General features: G+C 44.2%; 1 protein-coding gene across 1 annotated transcript in view; it reads left to right on the top strand.

Annotated features, from left to right (window-relative positions):
- The window catches only part of LOC136576285 (aldehyde oxidase 1-like), a 149970-nt gene that overhangs the window by 104894 nt on the left and 21191 nt on the right, over positions 1–23885 (top strand). The window contains exons 26-30 of the mRNA XM_066575462.1: positions 1785–2012; positions 6961–7056; positions 9854–9982; positions 14378–14452; positions 17267–17319. Coding sequence (XP_066431559.1) covers positions 1785–2012; positions 6961–7056; positions 9854–9982; positions 14378–14452; positions 17267–17319 — 581 coding nt within the window. The remainder of the gene's footprint in view (positions 1–1784; positions 2013–6960; positions 7057–9853; positions 9983–14377; positions 14453–17266; positions 17320–23885) is intronic.

Genomic DNA, 23885 nt, shown 5'->3' with positions numbered 1-23885 from the left:
GGCAAGTGTAGTTGCGCATACGCCCATGTGTTTTTGCCCTAAGTCATCTCACCCTGACTCATTTTGGCGTAGTTTTCAAGCTTTTGTGTGCAGCAAATGTATGATCCTTTTTGTAACGTCATTGACTTTGCATCTTCATAGTGTGTGGTTTTAAGGGATTGACACACCATTTGCTGCATATTGTCACACAACCATACTGCTGACATCCCAAATCTCGTGTAACATTGCAAATGGCTGTTTTCCACAGAAACAGTTCTAGGAATATTTTGTAGAAATGTTTCTTTCGAGGGTATCTTAGGAAGTTAGCCCCTTTATGAAAAGAAGCCCTATTCTAAAACCTGACGATCAACTGTTATCAGCAAGGCAGGCCAGATGTAATGCTGTGTTAAGGGCCATTTAGACAGGACAAACGATGCCCGACACTCATCCCCGCATGTACTTGCTCCCGAGCTGCTGCAGGAAAGCTTGTATCGCTGGCTCGCTCACAGAGCGGCCAGCAGGGGGGCGGGGAGGATGCAGAAGATTTCTCTCCTCGCTCTCCCCCGCCTTTCTCCATTCGCTTAACATAGCGGCCATTCAGTAATGAACAGCTGCTATTTACACTGAACGATGATCGTTCAGCACAAATAGCGGCCGTTCAGTACTGACCGTCTGCCATGTTAAGTCAATGGAAAGGGGCGGGAGAGAGCGAGGAGAGAAATCTCCTCCAGCCTCCCCGCTGTGAGCCAACGCTACTAGCTCCTGTGCAGCTGCACCAGAGCTAGTATGTGCGGGAATGAGTGTCGGGCAACGTTTGGCCGTCCTTTGTCCCATCTAAATGGGCCTTTAGACAGAACAATTATTGTTCAAATGAGCGAAAGGGAATGATAATCATTCAGTCTAAACACGAGCCACTGACTGGACAAACGATAATCGTTTGTTTTTCGCTCGTTATTCGTTTTTTGTAGGCATAAAATCATCGTTGGCGCGTTTACTTATTGCTGGGTTTAAATAGCGCTCATTCAGTCGTTCTCATTCACTTATACAGCAAATGTGAATAGCTTAATGATTCAGAACGATTTCTTGTTCGAGCGAGCCAACAATGTATCTGCCTGTATAAACAGGATGCCCAAATTCTGACATTCTTCGCTCGTTCAAACGATAAATCAGGGTTTGTTAAAAGACTCTCAGGGCCGGGTTCACACAAGTGTAAGATTACCGCCTTATGCAGTAAGGAATTGCGTAATATGAGAGCACAAGCATGTTCTATTTTGCGGCATATTAAATGTGAGAGAGAGAGACCATTGTTGTGTATGGGCGTATAATCCACATCGCCCATATGCAATTGCATGACGTATGGGCGGCGTGTATACGTGCCACTGTGAAGCGATGGCTCAGGAAATATAAAGAAACGAAGAAAAACCTGGTGGATTGCACATGACAGCATGCGTGAGATACGCTGCCATGTGCAGTACAATTTCGCTACCAAACTCGGCGATACGCCGGGTCAGTGGGGGCTCCACAGTGGTAAAACGCTGCAGGATCCACACAGTGTTTTACGCATACAGACGTGTGAGCCGGACTAAGTCCTATACTGACGTTTCTATGCTTGCTCCACTGTAAAAGCCCTCATGGATCATGACGTTCAGAACAAAAAATAACTGTTGCAGTGAAATAAGAAGAGTCTCTAAGTTGAGGGTCTTCAGCTGTTATTAAAGGTGCAGCATGTTGAAATCCATAAGTAGCTTTACAAGTCGAGGATTTCAAGTTACTTTTGCAGTAATTTCAGTTTCTGATGTTTTCAGGTTCGGGAGACAAACATGTATAAAGGCAATGCACAAACCTTTTATAAGCAGGAGTTTGACTCTACCAATCTGATGTGTTGCTGGAATGAATGTTTGGAAAAGTCTTCTTATCTCAAGAGAATAAACGAGATCCAAAAGTTTAACAGAGAAAACTATTGGAAGAAGAAAGGCATGTGTGCTATACCCCTAAAGTTTACAGTTGGCTTTATTGAGAAAGCGTATCACCAGGTCAGTATATGTAGAGGGAAGAATGTATTGTGCATGACTGTCAGGTGTTCCCAGTGACTTGGGAGATATATTGTAATTCCAGTCTAAACATATATTCTGTATGTGTCGCTAAACAAAGTAAAGTCCAAGACCTAGCTACAAAAGAATGCAATTTTCAATGGCCAAAACTCCAGTGGTGGTTACATCAAAGTAGTAATAACCACTTGTCTGTGAGTGAGTGAGTTACATACTCCGCCCCTGATCACATGACGGTGATGTCATCACAGGTCCTTCATCGAGTGAGTTACATGCTCCGCCCCTGATCACATGACGGTGATGTCATCACAGGTCCTTCATCGAGTGAGTTACATGCTCTGCCCTTGATCACATGATGGTGACGTCACCACAGGTCCTTCAATATTCTGACCAACTCCAACAGTCACCACAAGTCCTTCAGTGAGTTACATGTGATGTCATTCACTATATTATATTACTAGCTTACCCGTCGTACATTGCTGCGAAGACAGACAGACATACATTGTTTTTTATATATATATAGATAACAACCAATCACAGTGCAGCTTTCATTTTACCTCAGCAGTATAATATATTACAACCAATCACAGTGCAGCTTTCATTTTACATCACCAGTATAATATATTACAACCAATCACAGTGCAGCTTTCATTTTACATCACCAGTATAATATATAACAACCAATCACAGCGCAGCTTTCATGTTACCTCAGTGGTATAATATATAACAACCAATCACAGCGCAGCTTTTATGTTACCTTAGCAGTATAAGAAATAGCAACCAATCACAGTGCAGCTTTTATTCTGCCTCAGCAATATAAGAAATAGCAACCAATCACAGCACAGCTTTCATGTTACCTCAGCGGTATAATATATAATAACCAATCACAGTGCAGCTTTCATGTTACCTCAGCAGTTTAAGAAATAGCAACCAATCGCAGCTCAGCTTACATTTTGCCTCAGCAGTATAAGAAATAGCAACCAATCACAGCACAGCTTTCATGTAACCTCAGTAGTATAAGAAGTTGCAACCAATCACAGTGCAGCTTTTATTTTACCTCAGCAGTATAATATATAACAACCAATCACAGTGCAGCTTTCATTTTACCTCAGCAGTATAAGAAATAGCAACCCATCACAGCACAGCTTTCATGTAACCTCAGTAGTATAAGAAGTTGCAACCAATCACAGTGTTTATTTTTATTTTACCTCAGCAGTATAATATATAACAACCAATCACAGTGCGGCTTTCATGTTACCTCAGCAGTATAATATACAGCAACCAATCACAGCGCAGCTTTCATGTTGCCTCAGTAGTATAAGTAGCCACCAATCACGGCACAGCTTTTATTTTACCTCAGCAGTATGAGAAATACCAACCAATCACAGCGCAGCTTTCATGTTACCTCAGCATTCTCAATATCCAGCAATTGTCTTGCGAAACGTTCGGCGGATGCATCATTTTGTAGTTGAACACGCATCCTGTTGCTCGTAATGCCTTTTGTTTTTGTGCTTGAGATGGAAATCAAACGATCTTTGTCTGGGGGGCATAACTGTCGACGACGCTCGCACGCGCGCCATTTATCGTAGGATAGTTGTACTATGCCAGTAATCTTCCCAGGAGTGTACTCAACAACTTCCCAAAGTCTCATAGTGATTGGATAATTGGTGTAGTAATGCATAAAGGACAGACAGACAGACATTCCTTTTTATATATATAGATAAGTGGCGCACTGCACCACCAGAAACACTGGTACTATAAATAATACCAATGACTAGTCAGCAGTATATGGAGCAGTCAGTGATATAAAGTTTGTAGTGTTCAGTTCCTACATTGGACACACGATACATAAGATAATACATACACTGAGATTTCAGCAGAGAGTATATTGCAAATGTACTGAAGGCGGATTTCCCCAGTATTTGGGAGATATGATGTAATGATCAGTGTTTCATAAAGCAGTTTTTTGAACATTTGGCTGGGTGCACACTAAGGCCGGCTTCACACGAGCGTGACGGGCTCCGCTACGGAATATTCCGCAGTGAAGCCCGTCACGGCGCCCCCCAGAGACCCCATACTTACCAGCGGAAGATAGCGTGAAGACGCTTCCCTGCCCACCGCCGTCGCGTCATGTGACACGCCCACCGCGTCACGACACGGCCGGCCGTGTCACGTGACGCGCCGGCCGCGTCATATGACGCGGCGGCGGTAGGTGGGGAAGCATTTTCACACTATCTTCCACTGTGTTACACTAAGGTGACAGAGTCTCACAGTCTTGAGCAGGTGTTTTAACCTAACATATAGATTTTGATAGCATGTGCCCAACACTCCACTAGATGCAACAGTGGAGAGTAAGGGTTAAATAGAATTGAGTGCAACAGCCCATAAGTTCAGGGCACAACTTGTAGCACAAGCAGCTACATGGATAGAGGCAGCTACATGGATAGAGGCTGCTCAAGACTGTGAGACTCTGTCACCTTAGTCCCGGTCTTTGAATATTACTTTCTGTCCTGATGAAACAACAGGCGCATATACCTGTTGCGGAAACGCGTCGACTAGAAAGAGACTAACTAGAAGATCAGAAAGAGATTAACTAGAAAGATAAGAGATAGAGAGAATCACTAATATAGTTGGTGCAGTAAGAATAAAAAGTGTACTGAATGCAGCGGCATCAGTCTGCATAAAGGGACACCTAGTGCAGTAATACAAACATACGTGCTGAATAAATGTACTGTATGCAGTAATATCATTCTGCATGCTGCTACACTAGCATCGTTACTGAGGGCTAGCGGAATAAAAATATACCCCCCTGAATACTTACTACCTAGGAAGTTCACCCTAGGGTCAATTGACGGTGAACCTCAGGGGTAATAATATAGCTTTGCCCTGCTTTTTAAGTGAACTCTGATATATCCCACCGAGGACAAGGGGAGATGAAAGAGGCATGACCTATAGATGCATTATATAATCCATAGATGCATCGTTTCTCTACAACTTTGAACATTATTTGTCATATACATATCATAACTAGAGGTCTGCAGCCACATGTGCAAATACCATGTTGACGTATGACATATAGACAGTAGGAGAGGTATGTCCTAAGACTTTGCGCCTGAGCTGAGTCTCAGGTTCTGAATACAAGGTTACACTCATCACCCTTGGGTGTTGGATTTATTTTCTTTTAAATACTTTATGTATGTATTCGTCCATGAATTTTATTTAATTATCGAATAAACGTTACGTTTTAGTATTAGTCAGACAGTTCTTCTCGGGGATAAATCTCGAAATTTGTTTGGAAGTACACTGTTGCCACGGTGATAAGACATGCATTAGCATGTTCTATTCTTCTTCCGTGATACAGATAGGAACAGGATACATGATAAGTTTTTTTCATATAGACCTTCGGTCTGTGTGAAAAGCATCACTGTGCACTCCCATAGTCCTATAATGGGGCTGCGTGTTGTCTGTGGTTTAACAGACAGCACATGGCCCCAAATAGGATAATGTACCGTATGCTTTTCTGAGGGCTTAAAACAGTGCCCCATTGTACAACTGGTCTGCAACAGCGTGCCTATAACACAGGCAGTTTGAGTTAGTCCACCTACAACTAAACTGGTCTGCAACCATGACCAATAACTTCTAGCCAGCTTTCAAAATGTTGCCATAACGGAAAAGCCTGCAAGTGGTACACACAAGTTTCTGGTTCACAGTTGATATCTAGTACTCAAGTGACGCACTGCATAAGGCCGCCTGCACACGGGCGGAAATCCCGCGGCGGTATTTCCCACGGGATTTCCGCCACTGAAAGTTTGCATATGAGTGCATTACAATACGCACTCTTATGTAGACGGCCGCGGTTTGGCCGCGCGAAATCTTGCACGGCAAACAAACCGTGGCATGTCCTATTTTTGTGCGGGGCACGCACTCACCCGGCCGCCGGCTCCGGTCTGCGCATGCGCCGGCTGCGCTGCAGCTGGCACATGAAAGAGCCGGGGCCGCCAGGCGCCGGTGAGTACGCGCTCGTCTCTGCAGGCTCTCGGGTCGGGTCTCGCGGCGAGAATTCTCGCTGCCGGATCCGACCCGCTCGTCTGCAGGCGGCCTTAACCTGGCAACTATGTTCTTTTCTTTTGTAAGAAGGAACATTAGCTTCAATACTATTCAGCAACGCATTGTATGTTTACAATATTTATGTCAGTCCAGAAATTGTATTCTAACGCCACAAATAGGTCAACTTTCGGCAATTCTTTATTATAAAACCCAATAAAAGTTATTGAAAAAGAAAGTGTGTGCATGTCGCAGGCAACTTACAACGGCATTATTACAGCATTAAAGATATGTCCTGAATAGAGATGAGCGGGCATACTCGTTAAGGCGATTTACTCGTGAGAGAGAGAGCATCGCCTTTTTTGAGTACCTGCTGGCTCGTCCCTGAAGATTTGGAGGGGAGCGGGGTGGAGAGAGAGAGATCTATCTCTCTCTCTCCCTCCCAATCCCCTCCGCAACCCCCCGCTCACCCCTGCGCCCCCCCCCAAATCTTCAGGGACGAGCCAGCAGGTACTCGAAAAAGGCAATGCTCTCTCTCGTAAATCGCCTTAACGAGTATGCTCGCTCATCTCTAGTCCTGAAGGAGTTCCCTTATAAGGCCTCTTTCCCACGAGCGTATATCAGCCAACCGTTTTCACAGCCGGCCAATATACGCTGTGGTCTGATGCATTGGGAAAGAAGCTTAACAAGGACAGGGCTGGTGGCACCAAATGTAACGCCTAAGGTTCATATGCTACAGTTTGAGAAACTAAATGAAAGGAAGAGGTCCGACTCCTCTTGAGGTTTTTTTTTTATAACTAGTTGCACATATTTATATCTTTTGAAATCCCTTTATGTACAACTGCCTTCTTCACAAGACGTCTCCCACCCATTGTTTTCGTATCCCCAGGCCTCAGCTTTGTGTCATATCTACAGAGATGGAAAAGTCCTGGTCAGTCACGGTGGGGTGGAAATGGGTCAAGGACTCCACACAAAGATGATGCAGGTATAGGTATACTTTTCCAAGTACCTCCAAAGATTATGCTACATATACCGTGACAGTTTAGAAGGCGGAATATTCATAAATGCTGCATTCCAAAAACACCTAAAAAGAAATGTTATGTCTGATTACTTCTGATTCTTAGATGCACCTTTTCTCAGAGAATTCCGGAAACTGGTGACCCTTAGCTGAAAGTTGGCAATATACTTTGAGCGCCATTTCAGTTCTTCTCATTTTGGAGTTATTATTTTCCTCTAATAGAGTACACTGGAAAAATCAGGACATCACATGATGCATCTCAGATTCCACATGCTCTAAATGAATTGAATCCACTTAGAGCATGAAATAGCCAAAAGGATATTGCTTGTTGAAGATTAGACTGTGACATATGTAGTTCTACTTTAAAGTCGCTTGATGCAGTACATATTTTTAATCTATTCAGTGATTAACTTAAAGGGGCATTCTGGACAGCAAAACCTTTTTTCAAGTTTTCACCTATCCTCTGGTAGCTCGGTGGGGGTCCGACTGCTGGAACTCCCACCAATGCCGCGAACGAAGAACCTGTGATCCCCCAATTTCTTAATACAAGGTTACTTCTCCCTATTTCTGTAACGTTGCAGCAAATAGGCCGCTGGTTGCAAATGTATGGACATAGCTCCATTCATTTATGTGGGGCAGATAGATAGCCGAGCACTATGCTTGGTTATCTTCGCCAGTTCCATTGAAATTAATAGAGAGGCAACCAACAGCGCACTATGAGCATTGATATATTGGAGGATTTGAGATAGCAGGAAGAACTTAGCCCGGACATTGCCCGTCCTGGAATACGCCTTAATTGTACATTTACATGCGTAATGTTGTTAAGAGATGGTAGAGGACCACACTTCCCTCCCCCCCCCCTTCTCTCTCAACCGCTCCTCTCTCTTCCTCTTCTCCCTCCTTTCCTCCCATCCCCTCGCCCAGCCACTCTCCCTACTGTATCATTGACCATCCCTGCCCTTTTCTGTTTGCCCTGGCACCCTTGCTAGGATAATAAGTTTTGTTAAAATTCATATTTGTCAGTTTAATTGTAAATTTACATTGCTATCTTTGCATAACTTGAAGCACGTAAACGATTCCATTGAGGGTGGGGGGGCATGGGGGATGCCGGGGACCCCCGGCAATAATTAACAGCATCAATAGAAAAGGGGAACTGCCCAAGAACAGGAGGGAGGAACCAGGGTGAGCAACCGATCCAGGAAGCTGGAAATGCCACTGAGATTGTACGGCCCATATCCCTGAATAATACCTCTAGCTGGGGTTCGCCTCGGTGTATCCCCCCCTGCATCCCCCGTGACACCAAGTTTAAGTTAATCCATTCTCCAAGATACATTCTCTAATGCAATGTTGTTTATATGCTTGAAAACCAATAAACATATTTTGAAAGAAATTAATAGAGAGGCAGCAGGCATTCACGGTGCTGCTCCATTCATTTCAGTGAGAATGATGGAAATATCTCTGTCTGTCCCATGGAAATGAATGGAGCCATGGCCAACTACCTCTTTAATATCCAAGACTGAGTGAAGTTGTGTTGCATCAGCTCTCTTTGGTAAACATTGCATTTATACAGTAATTTAGGTTAAAGGAGATTTTCCCACTAAAGACATTTTAAACCTTATCCATAGGTAAGGGGATAAATGTCTAATTGCTAAGGATCTGCAGCGTCCGAGGAGCGGGCCCACAGCCAAGGAGATAGCGGGGTAGAGAAAGACCTAGTCATGGGGCTCTTTTATCTCCTCCTCTGGGAGTAGCTCGGGACCCGACCACATTACTGCTGGGGGAGATCACAGGGGAAATAACCAGGGGTTACCTTGTGTCCATTTGTCACATGTGATGTCACCGTTCCATCCTCTGTGGTGAAACTTGGCAATGAAATAAAGTAGTCCACACACAGGGAAACTTTCTGAACAAAACCGAGAACGGTCGGTAATGTGTGTTTATTGTAACTTGACAAAGTCCAAGCCACATCAACAGTTTTGGCACAGATACAACAACTCAGAGTGCTGTAACAGGGAGGATTCTTGGGATATCAGGGATGATCCACAGTCCTAGTTATCTGTGCGATCCCACTCTCGGCGACGCTTTCTCTTTCACTCTCTACCGGTTCACACTCATGTTAGTTGTACCTTCCTCGACTTGACGCGGCTTGTCTCACTCTCAGCAGCATTTAACCGCTGTACTGAGGCTTCCTGGGCAGGATGGGCCCTGGCTGAGCCTAAGGATGTTGCTCGGCCTCCTCCATGCTCCATAAACAGACCGATCTCCCTCTGTCTGCCAGACTTCTGATTTCAGACTTCAAGACTGTGAAGACTGTGTGACTTCCTCTATCTATCTATCTATCTATCTATCTATCTGATACATTAACCCATTCAGTACTGCAGAAGTGCGATACACATACATCTAATGCATACTACACATAAGACGCTGACATGTGACAAACACAAGAAATTATGAAGGGGTCCCACTAACTCTGGGCCACTACAGGTTTAACCACTGGGATTGACACACATTGGCTAGCTCCCTCCATTCCATGGAAGTAAATGCAGCGGTTGTAAACACATGCAGACTGCTGCTTCATTCACATGGGGCTTTCGAAGTGTGCTGCTCTTAGGATGGCGGAGGCTCCCAGAGGTCAGACTGTCAGCCATCAGACATTTATTCCCTATTCTGTGGATAGATGTCTTTAGTGGGAAAACCCCTTTAAATGTGGTACCATGCCTACTTTATTCCTTAGCATCTAAATCTTTGTTTACCTCTATAAAAGATTGCAAGCAGAGAACTCAAGATACCAATATCCTACATTTACATCTCTGGGACCAACACAGCAGCAGTTGCAAATTCCATTCCATCTGGCGGTTCTATTGGTGCAGATGTTTACGGCCTGGCTGTTAAGGTAAATTAATAACTAGGCAAATAAAATATGTATGTATGTATGTATGTATGTATGTGACGTGTTTAATGAGCAAAGAAACCTGAACTACTACTGTCTTTTTCACAGAATAAATACTACAGAAATATGTGAATACACCCTTAAAGGGGTTGTACCAGAATCACTAGTTCCTTTATTCAGAGAATAGGGTAAAACTTGCTGAATTGTGGAGGTCTCATAGCGGAGACTCCCTCTCGTCCCGAGAATGGAAGACCCTTGTCCCCCTCTGCCTGTCACTGCGGAGTCGCTTCTTCCCCTGTAGTGACATCAGAATGAATGGAGCGCTGGCCGAGCATGTAAGGTTGGCGGTCCGTTTATTTAAATGGAGCTGACAGAAATACCCAGGTGCTTGCTGGTTTGCTATCTCTGGCAGTCACACGGAAAATGAATGGAGCGCTTGTGTGATCAGCACTCCATTCAGTCTCTTCCTCACTGCACCCTCTGCAGGGGAGAAGAGACCCCGTTCTTAAAATGGATCTCAGCAGTGAGAGCCCCATGATCAGCAAGTCATCCCCTATCCTTTGGAAAGGGGATATTGTACGATTCCGGTACCACCCCTTTTAAGACACAATAGGGAAGTTTACTAATACTGTCTAACTAGATAGTCTTAAAATGCAGCAGTTTAGTCTAACTTTATACCACTCATTAGTTAGCTTACTTTATGTCAGATTTTATGCCAGAATTTTGTCAAAAATTTTGTGCAATTGTTTGGGCATGGCACTGCATTTAGGTCACACCTTTTTCTGTAAAGCCACATCTGCCATTTCAGCCATGGTGAAAAGAAGGGTCTGGGAGCATCTAAAACGCATCATACATGTGGTGCAAAGCATGCAAGACCGTTTTCTGGTGCACTTTGCACCAGAGAGCTGGCAAATTTTCAATAGTAAATCTGCCTCCACTATTTTTCTGAAAACCTCATGTTTTTTGTGGTGCGGTTTCCCTGTTTTTGTTTGGCCAAAAATACTGCATCCAGATATTGCTTTAAAGTCTGTAACATACAGTAAAATGCACCATACACAATTCATGGTGGTTTGTCATGTTCTTGTGACTTTTTGTTTGGTCAGTGCCATTCTTTTTCATGGTGTTTTTATGGAATTTTTACCATAGACTTCACTTTAGGACCAGAAAAAAAATGCAGGTTTTAAGTGTTACAACATAAAAGCTGTAATTAAAAACCTTTGAAAATGTGCTATGAAATACAGATGGAATGCTTGGTGTTCATTATAATTGTTAGTGTGTTAGAGTCCTATAAGAGTTTTTCCACAAGGATACTTATGAACATTCGCAGGTTAGGTGATAAATGTATGGTAGATGGAGCCCGCATCAATCAGTAGTGAGGAGGTGTTTGAATGGAGCAGTGTTTGAGCATGTGCATTACTGCTCTCTTCAAAAACTATAGGGCTGACGGAAACAGAAGCTGTTCTGTTTAATTCTTATGAAAAGTGTGATTGTTCTCAGTGAGAGAAACCAAGTAATCTTGTAGATATGATACCTTTCAATGGCTAACAAAAATACATGCTGTTATAGTGAGCTTTCGAACCTACTCGGGGTTCTTCCTCAGGCATAATGGAATAGATCTAAAGACGTATTTGTATACAAACATATACACATGATCACATAGGAGGGCACAAACATGGTGTGCTTAATTTGCACTTGAAGCAAATTCCAGTACACGATAAGAGGGCGCAGACATGTTGTGATTAATAGCACTTAAGGCCCATTTAGATGGGACGAATGTTGGGCAAACGATGCACTACGCTCGTCCCTGAACATACTTGCTCTCGTGCTGTTGCATGGGAGCTAGTATCACTGGCTCACAGTGGGAGGCTGGAGGAGATTTCTCTCCGTGCACTCCCCCGCCCCTCTCCATTGACTTAACATAGCGGCTGTTCAATACTGAACAGCTGCTATTTACACTAAACGATCAGTGTTCAGCTCATCATCCATGGTTTATGCTGCATGCCCCCCCCCCTGCTGGGCGCTCTGTGAGCGAGCCAGCGATACTAGCTCCCGTAGGCAGCATGGGAGAGAGTGTATGCGGGGACGAGTGTCGGGCATCGTTTGCCCAACATTTGTCTGATCTAAATGGACCCTTAGGTAAATACTAGAAAGGGATGAGCATAACAGTAAATACTTAGTCCAGTGACAAGGGATGTGAAAGTTTTATGGTCTGTGAATTGATGTTAAGGGGTCACCACAAGGCCAAGGTGTTACCTCTGCTCTGGGTTTCTTATTTCTCATGAAGTCACCTGACATTAAGCTACTCATACACAGAAATAAACTTTTTGGACACCACCATAAAAATTTCAAACAACTCAATACAGACATCCCTATACTGAAAACCAATTGATCGGCCTACATACCTTAGATGGGACAGTTCCCATCCTAAACACATCAAAAAGTCCATTGTCTACAACCAGATCTGCTCCAACTTAGACAATTTTACTGAGGCAGAAAAGTGGTCCATTTCTTAAATTGGCTGCCCTTCACAGTATAGACACAATTAAAACTAGAGTTTATTAGAAATATTAAAATTTCAGGCTGGGAACACACACACAAAAATAAACTCTGTATGGCTACTCGCATAAAAGCGGATACCAAGAGTAGGAGTGTGGGTTTCTAGACATACAGACAACACACATATAAGCAAACAGCTATTACTGATTATTGTTTCAGAGGTCCAATAATAAGGATTCCCTAAATGCACCTCATAGCCCATATCCTATGGACCAGTATCTTTCTAGATGGTAGTGATAGCACTGGTCAACAATAGAGGGATCTGATTGAAATTAGCTAAACACTATGTTAATATCATAGTTAGGTCAATTCAATGGGAGTGAATGGACTGAGACAGTCAAGATATCTTCATTCATTCACAGTGAAAAAATCTAAGATATAATTCTTAAAATTTAATTTATGAAATTAATTGCTTCTTGGTTCAACACATTTCCCTGTGACTAACAGTTCACCAGGAGCCCTCAGAACCCTTTCTAGATAAAGAGGTGGTAAATACTCCCAGAACTTGAGAGGAATCAGAAATGGAGTATATGCATCTCTAGAACCAACTTATGCGATTGTCAAAGTACTAGGTATCAATAGGCAGTTATTTAGTAGGATCTTTTTCTTGCTCATGTCTAAGGAGTAGTGTAGCTAGAGTCCAATTTGGGATTATACTAGCTAGACTCCCAGAGTAGTCTCTAGATAAAGTGAGGCAGGAGGCTGTAAGGTTTGGTTCTCAGCTTACCCCACTGAACTGCTTCTGCCAGTGTTTTCCTAACTCCTAGCCTAACTAGGACAATAAGGTCCTGTTGAAGAGGTTTTCTGGTTGAACTAAGTTATAGACTAACTTGGGACAACAAGGTCCCATAGGAGAGCTATGTAGATCTTCTAGAGAAGGAGCTTAAGCTTGCTGATCTAGACTGCAGATCATAGCATGCTGGTGTACTAGACAAGGCTGTAGATGGTCTCCCAAGTCCATGCTCCAAGTCTCTCTAACTGTTTCAGGGTAGGAGGCCCAATCACCCTGCCTATGAGGCTCTAGAAGAATAGAGGCAAAAATAATAAAAGATGTGAAGCAGCCTGTAGCCCTGATGGTTGACGTTGGTGGATGGGCCAATATACTTTGATCAAACTATAGGCCCATTTACACCAGCAGATGATCGCTCAAACGACAGTTTGAGTGACAGCTTTGAGCGATCATTTTGCATTAACTATTAAGTAGCTACTCAGCTACTTAAATACCATTTTAGGTGTGCAAATGAAGCCTTCCCTGAAGGCAGTTAATAGCCCGAGGGCTATTATCTGTGCTCAGATCCTTTGTTCTCCACAGGGAAACAATGCTATCAAGCGCTGGCCATGGAGAACTGATAAAAGTGAGGGACGATTTTTAAGTTAGCTTGAATTTAACAATCAGCTAACAGTGCCCGAAAAGCGGACGATGGGTGCAAATTTACACGCACCGATTATCGCTAAAACGATTAGCATTTTGGTTTTTTGGGGTTTTTTTAGCGATCATCGGCTTATGTAAATGGGCCTTATGTACTTAAAACCATGTATTCTCCAATGTGTCCGTATTGATGTGATGACTTGTGATCCACTGTGGTCACTTGAAGTTCCATCACTATACATGATACATCATTTTGAAAAACAGTAGACAGAGAACTTACATGGAAACATGGAGAACGGTGGAATGAGGACTATGTGCTACAGTAAGTATGCCAACAGTTTATTATTTTTCTACTATATGGTCGCACCAAGCTTCTTTATTAAGCTGGAAAACCCTGCAATTACATAAAAGTAATAAGGTTTGTGAAAAAAAAAACAAAATAGTCTCTCCATTTCTTTTCTTTTTTCTTCAAGATGGCCTGTCAAACTCTCATGGAGAGACTGCAACCATATATCAAACAGCAACCAAATGGTACATGGGAGAACTGGGTGAGTTCAGTTTACATTTGACTAGGACACTTTCAGTGTATTTTAGCTCCGTATTTGGTCCGTGCTTTGTGCAACATAAAATGGAGCTAATGGAAATCAATGCATCTATTCACATGGCCGTGAATTTCAGAATTTCAACTCCTGGGTGACATTGTCTATAACTAACTGTTTAGAATAGGCTGCCATGTGTGTACATAAGAAATAACACTATGTTTAACCATTATATGCCATGTATTCTGCATTTTTCCCTCTGCATGGTGGACGTCTGATTTTCAGTTCTCTCAGAACTGGTGCAAGGAGCCTGGCTGCTATTCTGTGTTCTGATAACAGGGCACAGAAAATTGCAGATTCTGGTCTCTGTCTGTATTAGGCTTCATGCTCACGGGCGTGACGGACTCCGCCAGTGGAATATCGCAGCACAGTCCGTCACAGCACTCCCCAAAGACCCCATACTCACCTCTCCGGATCCACAGCTTGAACCCCGTCTGGCATGACGCGCTGACAGTGGGGTCCTTCAATACTTCCACTTGCGTTTTTCTGCGCCAATTAGAACATGTCGCAGTTTCTTTCACGCTGTGGAATTCCGCTGTAGAATTCAGCAGCGTGAACATTGAACTATTAGGCTAAAAAAAAACTAATAGCTGCGGCATAACGGCGCAGATTTGTGCCGCGTCTCACACGGCAAAAATCCGTCCGTGGGCATTAGCCCTTGAACATGGAGACATAAAATCATTATATGGGACAGTGTGCAGTAGTATTGAGCTGTGTAATATGACTAAACAGCAGTAAATAACTCACCATTAGCTACAGGCAGTGTGTGTCTCTCCTTCCCCCTCTCCTCTGAGAGAGTGCACAGACAGCAGTATTATTGAGAGCTGTTTGGAAATATTACTTTCCAATGCCTGTTTTACGGATGCGTTTCAGTAGTCAGGTCAACATCTTCCCTATTAGCCAAAAGTCGAAAGTGGACGACATGTTTATGTAGACTAGTTCATTCAAACCAGGGTAAAGGCTGGAGCCTGACTGTCCGTATATCCTACAACAGATAGTGTATTGTTTAATGTTCTTGTTCTGAAATGAGCTGCGACTTTTATGAACCGCTGACCAAATGTGACTGTACGTCTTCATCAGATATCTTCACTGTCTATACCCTGTTGATCAAAACAGAGCAAAATGATAATTTTAACACTAAATAGAGCAATTCATGTGTGAAAAGAATAACCGCTATGGAACAGAGAGGAACAGATAGAGGGATATTTGGTTTGAAAGCCTTAAATAAAAAAGTATCTTTCATCCTATTTCTTTTGTAGATTTTACTTTTAATCTTGATGGCTTTGGGGACTGGAGATAACTAATATGGTCACAGTAAACCCTTTCCAATCCACTGTCTGACGTCTGAAGACATTCTAATTGAAGGCTGTACAGCTCCGATGTTGGAAGACGTCCGGCAGGGTATTCTTACTGTACAGTACTGGCAGCTCTGTTGTGGGGGGCCTCTCCAGCATGTCTCATACCGCAGTACTGGCTCTAGCCAGCAGGCGGATACATTGTATAATGGCAGAAAGCCCCCTAGGAAACCCAGAAGCCAAAATTGGATTGCAAAGGGTTAACGCCTTTGCCTTTACATATAAAGCAAGTCACTTATAAAATGTCACGTGACAATAGAAATTACATTTTCTATCTACAGGTCGTTCCAACCAGTTGTCTGTGGTGGTAATGTTCTGACACAGATGTGATAAATCTATTATAAATGGAGAAAACGTGTTTCCTGATCAATGTGTCAGAAATATATCACTGCAAGAAGTTACCATAAGGAGCCTCATAAGTAGAATATTCCTCATGTACCTTGTAAGGGAAGAAAAAAAGTAGTAAATAGAAAATAAAAGTAAGTCTGGTCTCACACGACCAGGTCGGACTCCTGCAGCAGATTCCGTCGGTGAGCCCGGCCAGTGACCCTGCGTACGGTGCATAATTGTATCACTTATGACCGCATACTCACACAGATGATCATGCAGTATAGCTTTTTTTATTTTGTTTGTTTTTATCTCACGCCATCACTTAGCAATGACGCAGGTACCCTCAGCCCGTACACAATGTAATTGCATATGGGCTGCAGGTATATCCATGACCATAGAGCACAATGGGCTCTATGGTCACGGATCCGGTGATAAAATAGAGCATGCTGCGATTTTCCTCCCGCTCGCGGAATGCACAATTCATACACACAGCTATGAAAGAAACTTTGAAAATATATGCCTTTCAATGCCTGTGTATTACTGCGGATGGTGATCGCGGAATCTGCAATTCATGTGAGATCAGCCTAAATTATGACGTCCTATGTACATATGTCATATGATGAGTCATTTTATCTCTACTGGCAGTTGAGCAGAAAAACAATTGAAGAGAATGCAATTTGCAAATAAGGAAGATGAAACGATACCTCTGCAGCGCCAGCTATTGGGTGGCAGTATTCCTGCAAATCAGTATCTGAGCCTTTATACAAGTCTTAGCAAAGATTGGTAATTGAAAACCAACCCAGAATCCATACACAGACACCCGTTTTGGGGTGTTTCTATCCAGTAGGTAGTGCTACAGAGGCATTGTTCCATCTCCCTTATTTGCATATTACCCAGAGGAGCATACATGGCCTTAAAAGTCTCCTCACTCATCTTCTAGGTGCTCTCCTCAAGGAGAGACCATACCTCTCCCGACTGAGGATTGTGAAGAGCATATCCCAATTATCAATACACTGTAGATTGTCCAAAAGACTGAAATAAACTAATAAAGTCCAATAATATGATATTTGTTTTGCAGGTTTTGGCAGCCTTTTTTAATAGAACGAGCCTTACAGCTACTGGACATTACAGGTAGATGTTGTACCCTGTGCCCCATGATTTTGTAGAGTTCACTTTTCTAATTTGCGTATATTTAGATATCCATCACAATCCAGAAGAAGGCAGTATCACTTATAGACAATTGAGCAGTGATGTCTAGTGACCCCATTTGTCCTGGATGGGTTCATTTATTATAAAACTCCACATGAATACTTCATTAGTAAAGAATAGGGCAGATTTACAACTGAAAATGCACTGGTTTTCATATGCAAATTGTGCCAAAATCTGTCTTCCATGCCCAGTACTACATTTATTCACAGTTTTACACACTTTTAGTATCTCGTCCAAAAAGATTGTGGCTTTGTGGAAAGGGGCATGCCTTCGTGGGAAATGGGAGTGGCCTAGATGTGACATCATGTGTCAAAAAAGCACCAACATTTTGTTGCAGAAATTAAGAGATGGTATAAAGTTAAGGCTGTTACCATGCGGCGGTTGCTGGTCCCCCTGGGGCAGCGGTGTGCCGGGTCCCGCGGTCGGGGCGCGTGGCTTGTTGTCCGGCTGCTGTGAGTGCAGCTGCCGTGCACGAGCTCCCTTTTGTTGTTTGCTGTTGGAAGTTGGCTGTCTCGCTCTCTCCGCCCCTGAGCGGGGGCTTTTGTTTAGAGGTCGGGCAGAGACTTGCAATCACTGCTAGTTATTGGTTTCCCTCAGTGTGCTAGCTAGTCTGCCTCTGTTGGTCTCCTGCCTCTGTCATCTTGTCTGCTTTACTTTGCTATTATCCGCCAGGTTCTTCCATCTACCTCAGTTCTGCTTAGTATTCTTCATGTTGGTTAGTTACATCTGCCTTTTCTGTCGGTATTCTACCCTTTCTATCCAGGTATGCCAGCGTCCCTTTTTCGGTCCCTAGTGAGAGTAGGGACCGCCGCCCAGTTGCCTGCTGGGGTTAGCCAGGAGTGGAGGCAAGCAGGCAGGGACAGGGGTTGTGGGTGAGATCTAGGGCACCCGACCTGGCGTATGAAGGGTAGTATACCGTAACATAATAACTGGCCCTTAAAATTGCACTCCAATGGAGGCCATGAGTACCCTCACAATTCAGTTGCAGGATTTAGTGGTTGTGATCCAAGACTTGTCCGGTCGTATGGTGGCCCAGGAGCAGCGGGAGTCAGTGCAAGTTTCTACCGCCCTTCTATTCCTGAGCCCAAGTATCCACTCCCTGAGGTATTTTCAGGGAAGAGGAGCAAGTTTTTTGTTTTTCAGCAGGCATGTAGATTGTATTTTCGGATGCGGCCCTGCTCCTCTGGCTCAGAATCCCAGAAAGCTGGACTGATTATGTCCTGACTTCGGGGTCCCCCCCAGACATGGGCCTACTCCTTACTCGAGAGTTCGGCATGCCTCCAGTCAGTTGATTTGTTTTTTTCGGGAACTTGGAGGTATTTTTGATGAGCCGGACCATGCGGGGTTGGCGGTATCTCATCTTATGTCTCTACGTCAGGGGACATAAAGACTATTGCTCTAAATTTAGATTGTATGCAGGTGAAACCTCTTGGAACGATAGCGCCCTTAAAGATGTGTTTTTGTTGGGTCTCCCTGACGCTGTCAAAGATCTACTCATTTCTCATCCCGCTCCCGTGACACTCAATGATGCGATGGAATCGGCAGTTAAGGCTGACAGGAGGCTGAGATCTAGAAAACAGGAGCATCAGGCCCGTAAGGCTAGGGAATGCAGCAGACCCGCTCCCACTTCTCCCATGCCAACTTCTGGTGCCGAGCCTATGAAAGTGGACCAGTTAAGTCGCGAGGAACGGCGACAGTTCTGAATGATTCATCGTCTCTGCCTCTATTGTGGGAAAGCCGGATATCATGTAAGGACCTGACCTCAGAAGTGTCTACAACATGAGTCCAAACCGGCGGAAAATTTCAGATCCTAGGCGATTTTTTTTTTTTGGGGATGATCGCCTAGGATCACAGGTACTCCCTAAGTTGTTGGTGCCTTGCCAGATTGGCTTCCGGAATTTCACTTGGTTTGGTCAAGCTTTTATTGATTCGGGTGCTGCTGCCAATTTGATTAGTTTAAGTTTTGTCAAACCTCTGATGACTGAATTCTTGGCGTTAAAGATCCCCATACACTTCACTAGTATTGATTCTACCCCTCTGTCTCCCAGTGTTGTACAATGGAGGACTCCCATGATACAGTTCACTGTGGGTGTTCTCCATTCTGAGAATCTGTTGTTCTTGGTAATGGAAAGGATGTCCGTTGATGTAGTGCTTGGTATGCCCTGGTTGGGACTGCACAATCCCCGATTTGATTGGTCCACTCGGGAATTGACACATTGGGGGTTGTCCTGTCATAGTCACTTAGCTACTATATCCATGTGTCCAGCAGATGCAATACTTATTCCTGAGTATTTGTCTGATTTTCATGACGTATTTTCCAAGAGACTGTCTGAGACTTTGCCTCCCCATAGGGAGTGGGACTGTGGTATTGATTTGATCACTGACAGTCCCATCCCTAAGGGAGCCATTTTCAATTTTTCTGGGCTTGAGCACGAAGCCCTCAAGTCTTATATCTCAGAGTCTCTGGCCAAACGACATATCAGGCCGTCCAGTTCCCCTGCTTGGCAGGCCTCTTCTTTGTAGAGAAGAAGGATGGGACATTGAGGCCTTGTGTGGATTATTGGGCTTTGAATAAAATTACAGTTAAGAACCAGTGCTCCTTGCCCCTGATTCCTGATTTATTGAATCAGGTGGTAGGGGCCCACTGGTTTTCCAAATTGGACTTAAGGGGGGCTCACAATTTAATTTGCATCCGAAAAGGCGATGAGTGGAAGACCGCGTTCAACACCTCGTTCGGACATTTTGAATGTCTAGTCATGCCCTTTGGACTTTGTAATGCCCCCGCTGTGTTCCAGGGGTTTATGAACGTGGTCTTCCACGACTTCCTGGGGGTATTTTTGGTCATATATCTCAGTGACATTCTGGTGTATTCCCCAGACTGGGACTCACATATGCGACACCTGAGGCTGGTTCTGACCTGTTTGTGTGAGTACCAACTTTTTGTCAAGTTGGAGAAATGCATTTTTGGTACTAAACAAGTGTCTTTCCTTGGTTATGTGATTTCACCCACGGAGATTCAGATGGAGTCTGATAAAGAGGCAGCAATCTCCTAATGGGTCAGACCAGATAACCTGAAAGCTCTCCAGCGGTTTTTAGGTTTCGTGTAAATTCATTAAGAATTATTCTGTTATTGCTCAAGCCCTGACCGATCTTACCAAGAAGGGTGTTGACTTGATAAGATGGCCGCTAGATGCCCTAGAGGCTTTTAGTCATCTCAAAAGGGCGTTTACTGCTGCCCCGGTGCTAGTACAGCCTGAGGCGCAGCGACCGTTCTTCATTGAGGTCGATGCGTCTGAGGTGGGGGCTGTATTGTCTCAGAAAGTCAGCGGGAGATCTGGGTATAGTCCATGCATGTTCTTCTCACAGAAGTTCAGTTCGGCAGAACGTAACTACGACTTGGGTAATCGTGAGTTATTGGCGATTAAGTGGTCTCTAGAAAAGTGGCGCCACCATCCTGAGGGGGTGAGGCATCCCATTACCGTGTATACTGATCATAAAAACTTGGTATATCTCACCAACACTAAGAGAGTCACAGCTTTAACGTCGTTACATATATTCCAGGGAAGAAGAATGTTAAGGCAGACACCCTTTCACGAAGTTTTGGTTCGCCGGAAAGTGAGACAATGGCTCCCAAGAATACCCTGGCACCTGGGGTGGTGGTGGCAGCTGTAGAATCTGATCTCGTTCCTCATCTACAAAATTGTCAGCAGGACACTCCCTCGGGGTGCCGGAGGGCAGATGGTTTGTGCCAGAGACCTTGCTTCTTAGAGTCATTAAAGAGTTTCAGTCATCTGTTCTCGCAGGGCATCCAGGGGTTCAGGGGACTCTGTACTAGACACTACTGGTGGCCAGGCATGTCTCGGGAGATCCGTGACTTTGTTAAGGGATGCTCTGTCTGTGCACGCAGTAAAAGTCGGCGTCCAGAGGGGCCTCTGAGACAGTTACCGGTGCCTTCTTGTCCGTGGTCACATTTATCGGTAGATTTTATCACCGATCTACCTGAGTCTCAGAAGTTCATCACTATCCTAGTTGATGTAGACAGTTTCTCAAAAAAAGCTACCTTCTGCGATAGAATTTTTCAAGATTTTTGTAAAAGAAATCATTCATCTATATGGGGTTGCCAAGAACATTGTATCTGATCGCGGTGTTCAGTTTGTTGCGCAATTTTGGCGAGCCTTCCGTAGAAACCTGAGAATGTCGCTTTCCTTCTCGTCAACATTCCACCCGCAGACTAATGGTCAGACTGAGCAGAAGAACCAGGATTTAGTTCAATATTTACGGTTGTTTGCTAGCAAAAAGGCTCATCAGTGGGCAGAATTCCTGCCGCTGGCAGAGTTTGCACTAAACAACCATACTTGTTCTTCCACTGGGGTATCTCCATTCCTTTGCGTATATGGTCAGCATCCCCGCTTCCTTACAGCTATTTCTGCGCCGTCTGCCTTTCCAGCAGCTGATGTCGCCACAGATACACTGCAGGGGGTATGGAAAGAAGTACAGAAGAACCTGGAGGCAACGGGGGCTCGTATGCAGTTGCGTAGTGTGAGGAGTCTGTCAGTATCTGAACCTCACAGGATGGGACAGAAGGTATATTTATCTTCTAGAAATCTCAAATTGAAGGTTCCGTCTTTGAAACTGGTGCCGCGTTACGTGGGTCTCTTTGTCATCACGCGTGTAGTAAACCCGCTTGCTTATGAACATGATTTGGCAGCTACATGGAGGGTTCACAGGGTTTTTCATAAGTCATTATTGAAACCTTTTGTCTCTTTGATGATCACTTAGTGGATGGAGTCGGAAGGCACTGGGGATTGTTCCGGATCACACGCCTACTACATTCACAGTAAACCGGAAGTTGTTCGTAGTTGAACAATTGCCTATTTACACAGGTTGATGTAGTGGTGGACCAACAATGATTTTTAAGTGCACTGGTTAGACACAATCCTCTCCTTCTGTGTCTGGCAGGCATGGACGTTGTCCTGCTCTCCCTGTTTACTGAACTTTCACTTATTCTCTTCCAGCACTTCTAGGGTTAATTGTTTCTGGGTCGTCTGCTCAGCTGATGCACCTTTTCTGATCACTGCCCTATATAGCTGCCCTGGGCCTTTCAGACAATGCTGTAGTGTTGTTGTGTGATTTGTGCCCTTAACTCTATGTGCAGCCACTGCTACGGCAGTTTCCCTGCTAACTTGCTTTCTGCTCATGTTCTGTGTCCTCCAGTCATGTATTCAGCTGTATGTTATCCTTGTGAGTCTGCCTCTCTGTTTATCCTTGGCAGCTTGTACCTCCTTTGTTCCTGTACGCCCCAGTATTGTTCTGTCATTTGTTTTATAGTTGTTCTGTCCTGTCAGGGTCAGTCAGCACCTAGAGGAAGACAGTGGGGTCATCCTTATTGGGATGGGTGCTCCGCTTATAGGCAGGGGTTTCCCTCTCTTGGTTATTAGTTCAGGGCAAGATACCTTCCCTAGTTTTCATCTGCATGCAGGGTTTGTACATACGGTATCTTACCTCCCATGCTGGAGTCAGCTGTCTACCGTGCTGGACCGGATCATCACCTACCCGTTAGGTTGTAACAGTGATTCCACATCCACAGTCGTTACAATATGAAAGATCCTAGCGGTTTGCATGATAATCGTGCTGTGCTAAAGGGCCTTTAGACAGAAGTGGGTAAAGATAGCCAAGATTTATCATCAGATTTTTCAGTGTGTCGACAAGAATCTGAAAAACCCATCCACTTTGCTGCTACTGCAGGCACGGGTATTCCATGCGGAGGGTCTGCATGGAAAGCCCGTGGCAAATCTGTGGTGTGAGAATTCCCTTAGACAAAATTAGTAAATCTGTCGCATTGTTTTGTTTTTTTTTTTACTTTTTACCTCGATTAATGAATTCATTTAAATTAACACTTGTTTTGCTAGCAAATTCCATCTATAACCAGAATCATTGTACAACATTGTAAAATAGTGATCCAAATACAGAAATTAAATTCCCCATAGCTTACCTACTGGCCTAACCGAATACATACTACTGTAAAGGATAACCTGTAATCTGCTGATGGATGCCTTGTGAAGTGTTGAGATGGCTACTGAGTAGTAATGAGCAAGCATACTCGCTAAGGGCAATTGCTCGTTCGAGCATTGCCCTTATCGAGTACCTGCCCGCTCTGGAGCAAAGATTCGGCTGCCGGCGGTGGGGGAGAGCAGGGAGGAACGGAGGGGAGATCTCTCTCTCTCCCTCTCTCTCCCCCCTGCTACCCCCTGCTGACTGCCGCAACTCACTGCTCCCCCGCGCCAGCACCCGACCCTTCTCTACAGAGCAGGGAGATACCCGCTAAGGACAATGCTCGATCAAGCAATTGTCCTTAGCGAGTATGCTCGCTCATCTCTACTACTGAGTAATTACCATAATAGTAGATGTATATGAGGGACTTGCTATAATGATGCATTGTAGCTTTAGGCTAGAGCTAAATGGTAACTTCTGGTAGCGCGACTAAAGAT

The sequence above is a fragment of the Eleutherodactylus coqui genome, chromosome 8, assembly GCF_035609145.1.
Source record: "Eleutherodactylus coqui strain aEleCoq1 chromosome 8, aEleCoq1.hap1, whole genome shotgun sequence".
NCBI lineage: Eukaryota > Metazoa > Chordata > Amphibia > Anura > Eleutherodactylidae > Eleutherodactylus > Eleutherodactylus coqui.
This window is presented reverse-complemented; position numbering and strand designations above follow the sequence as displayed.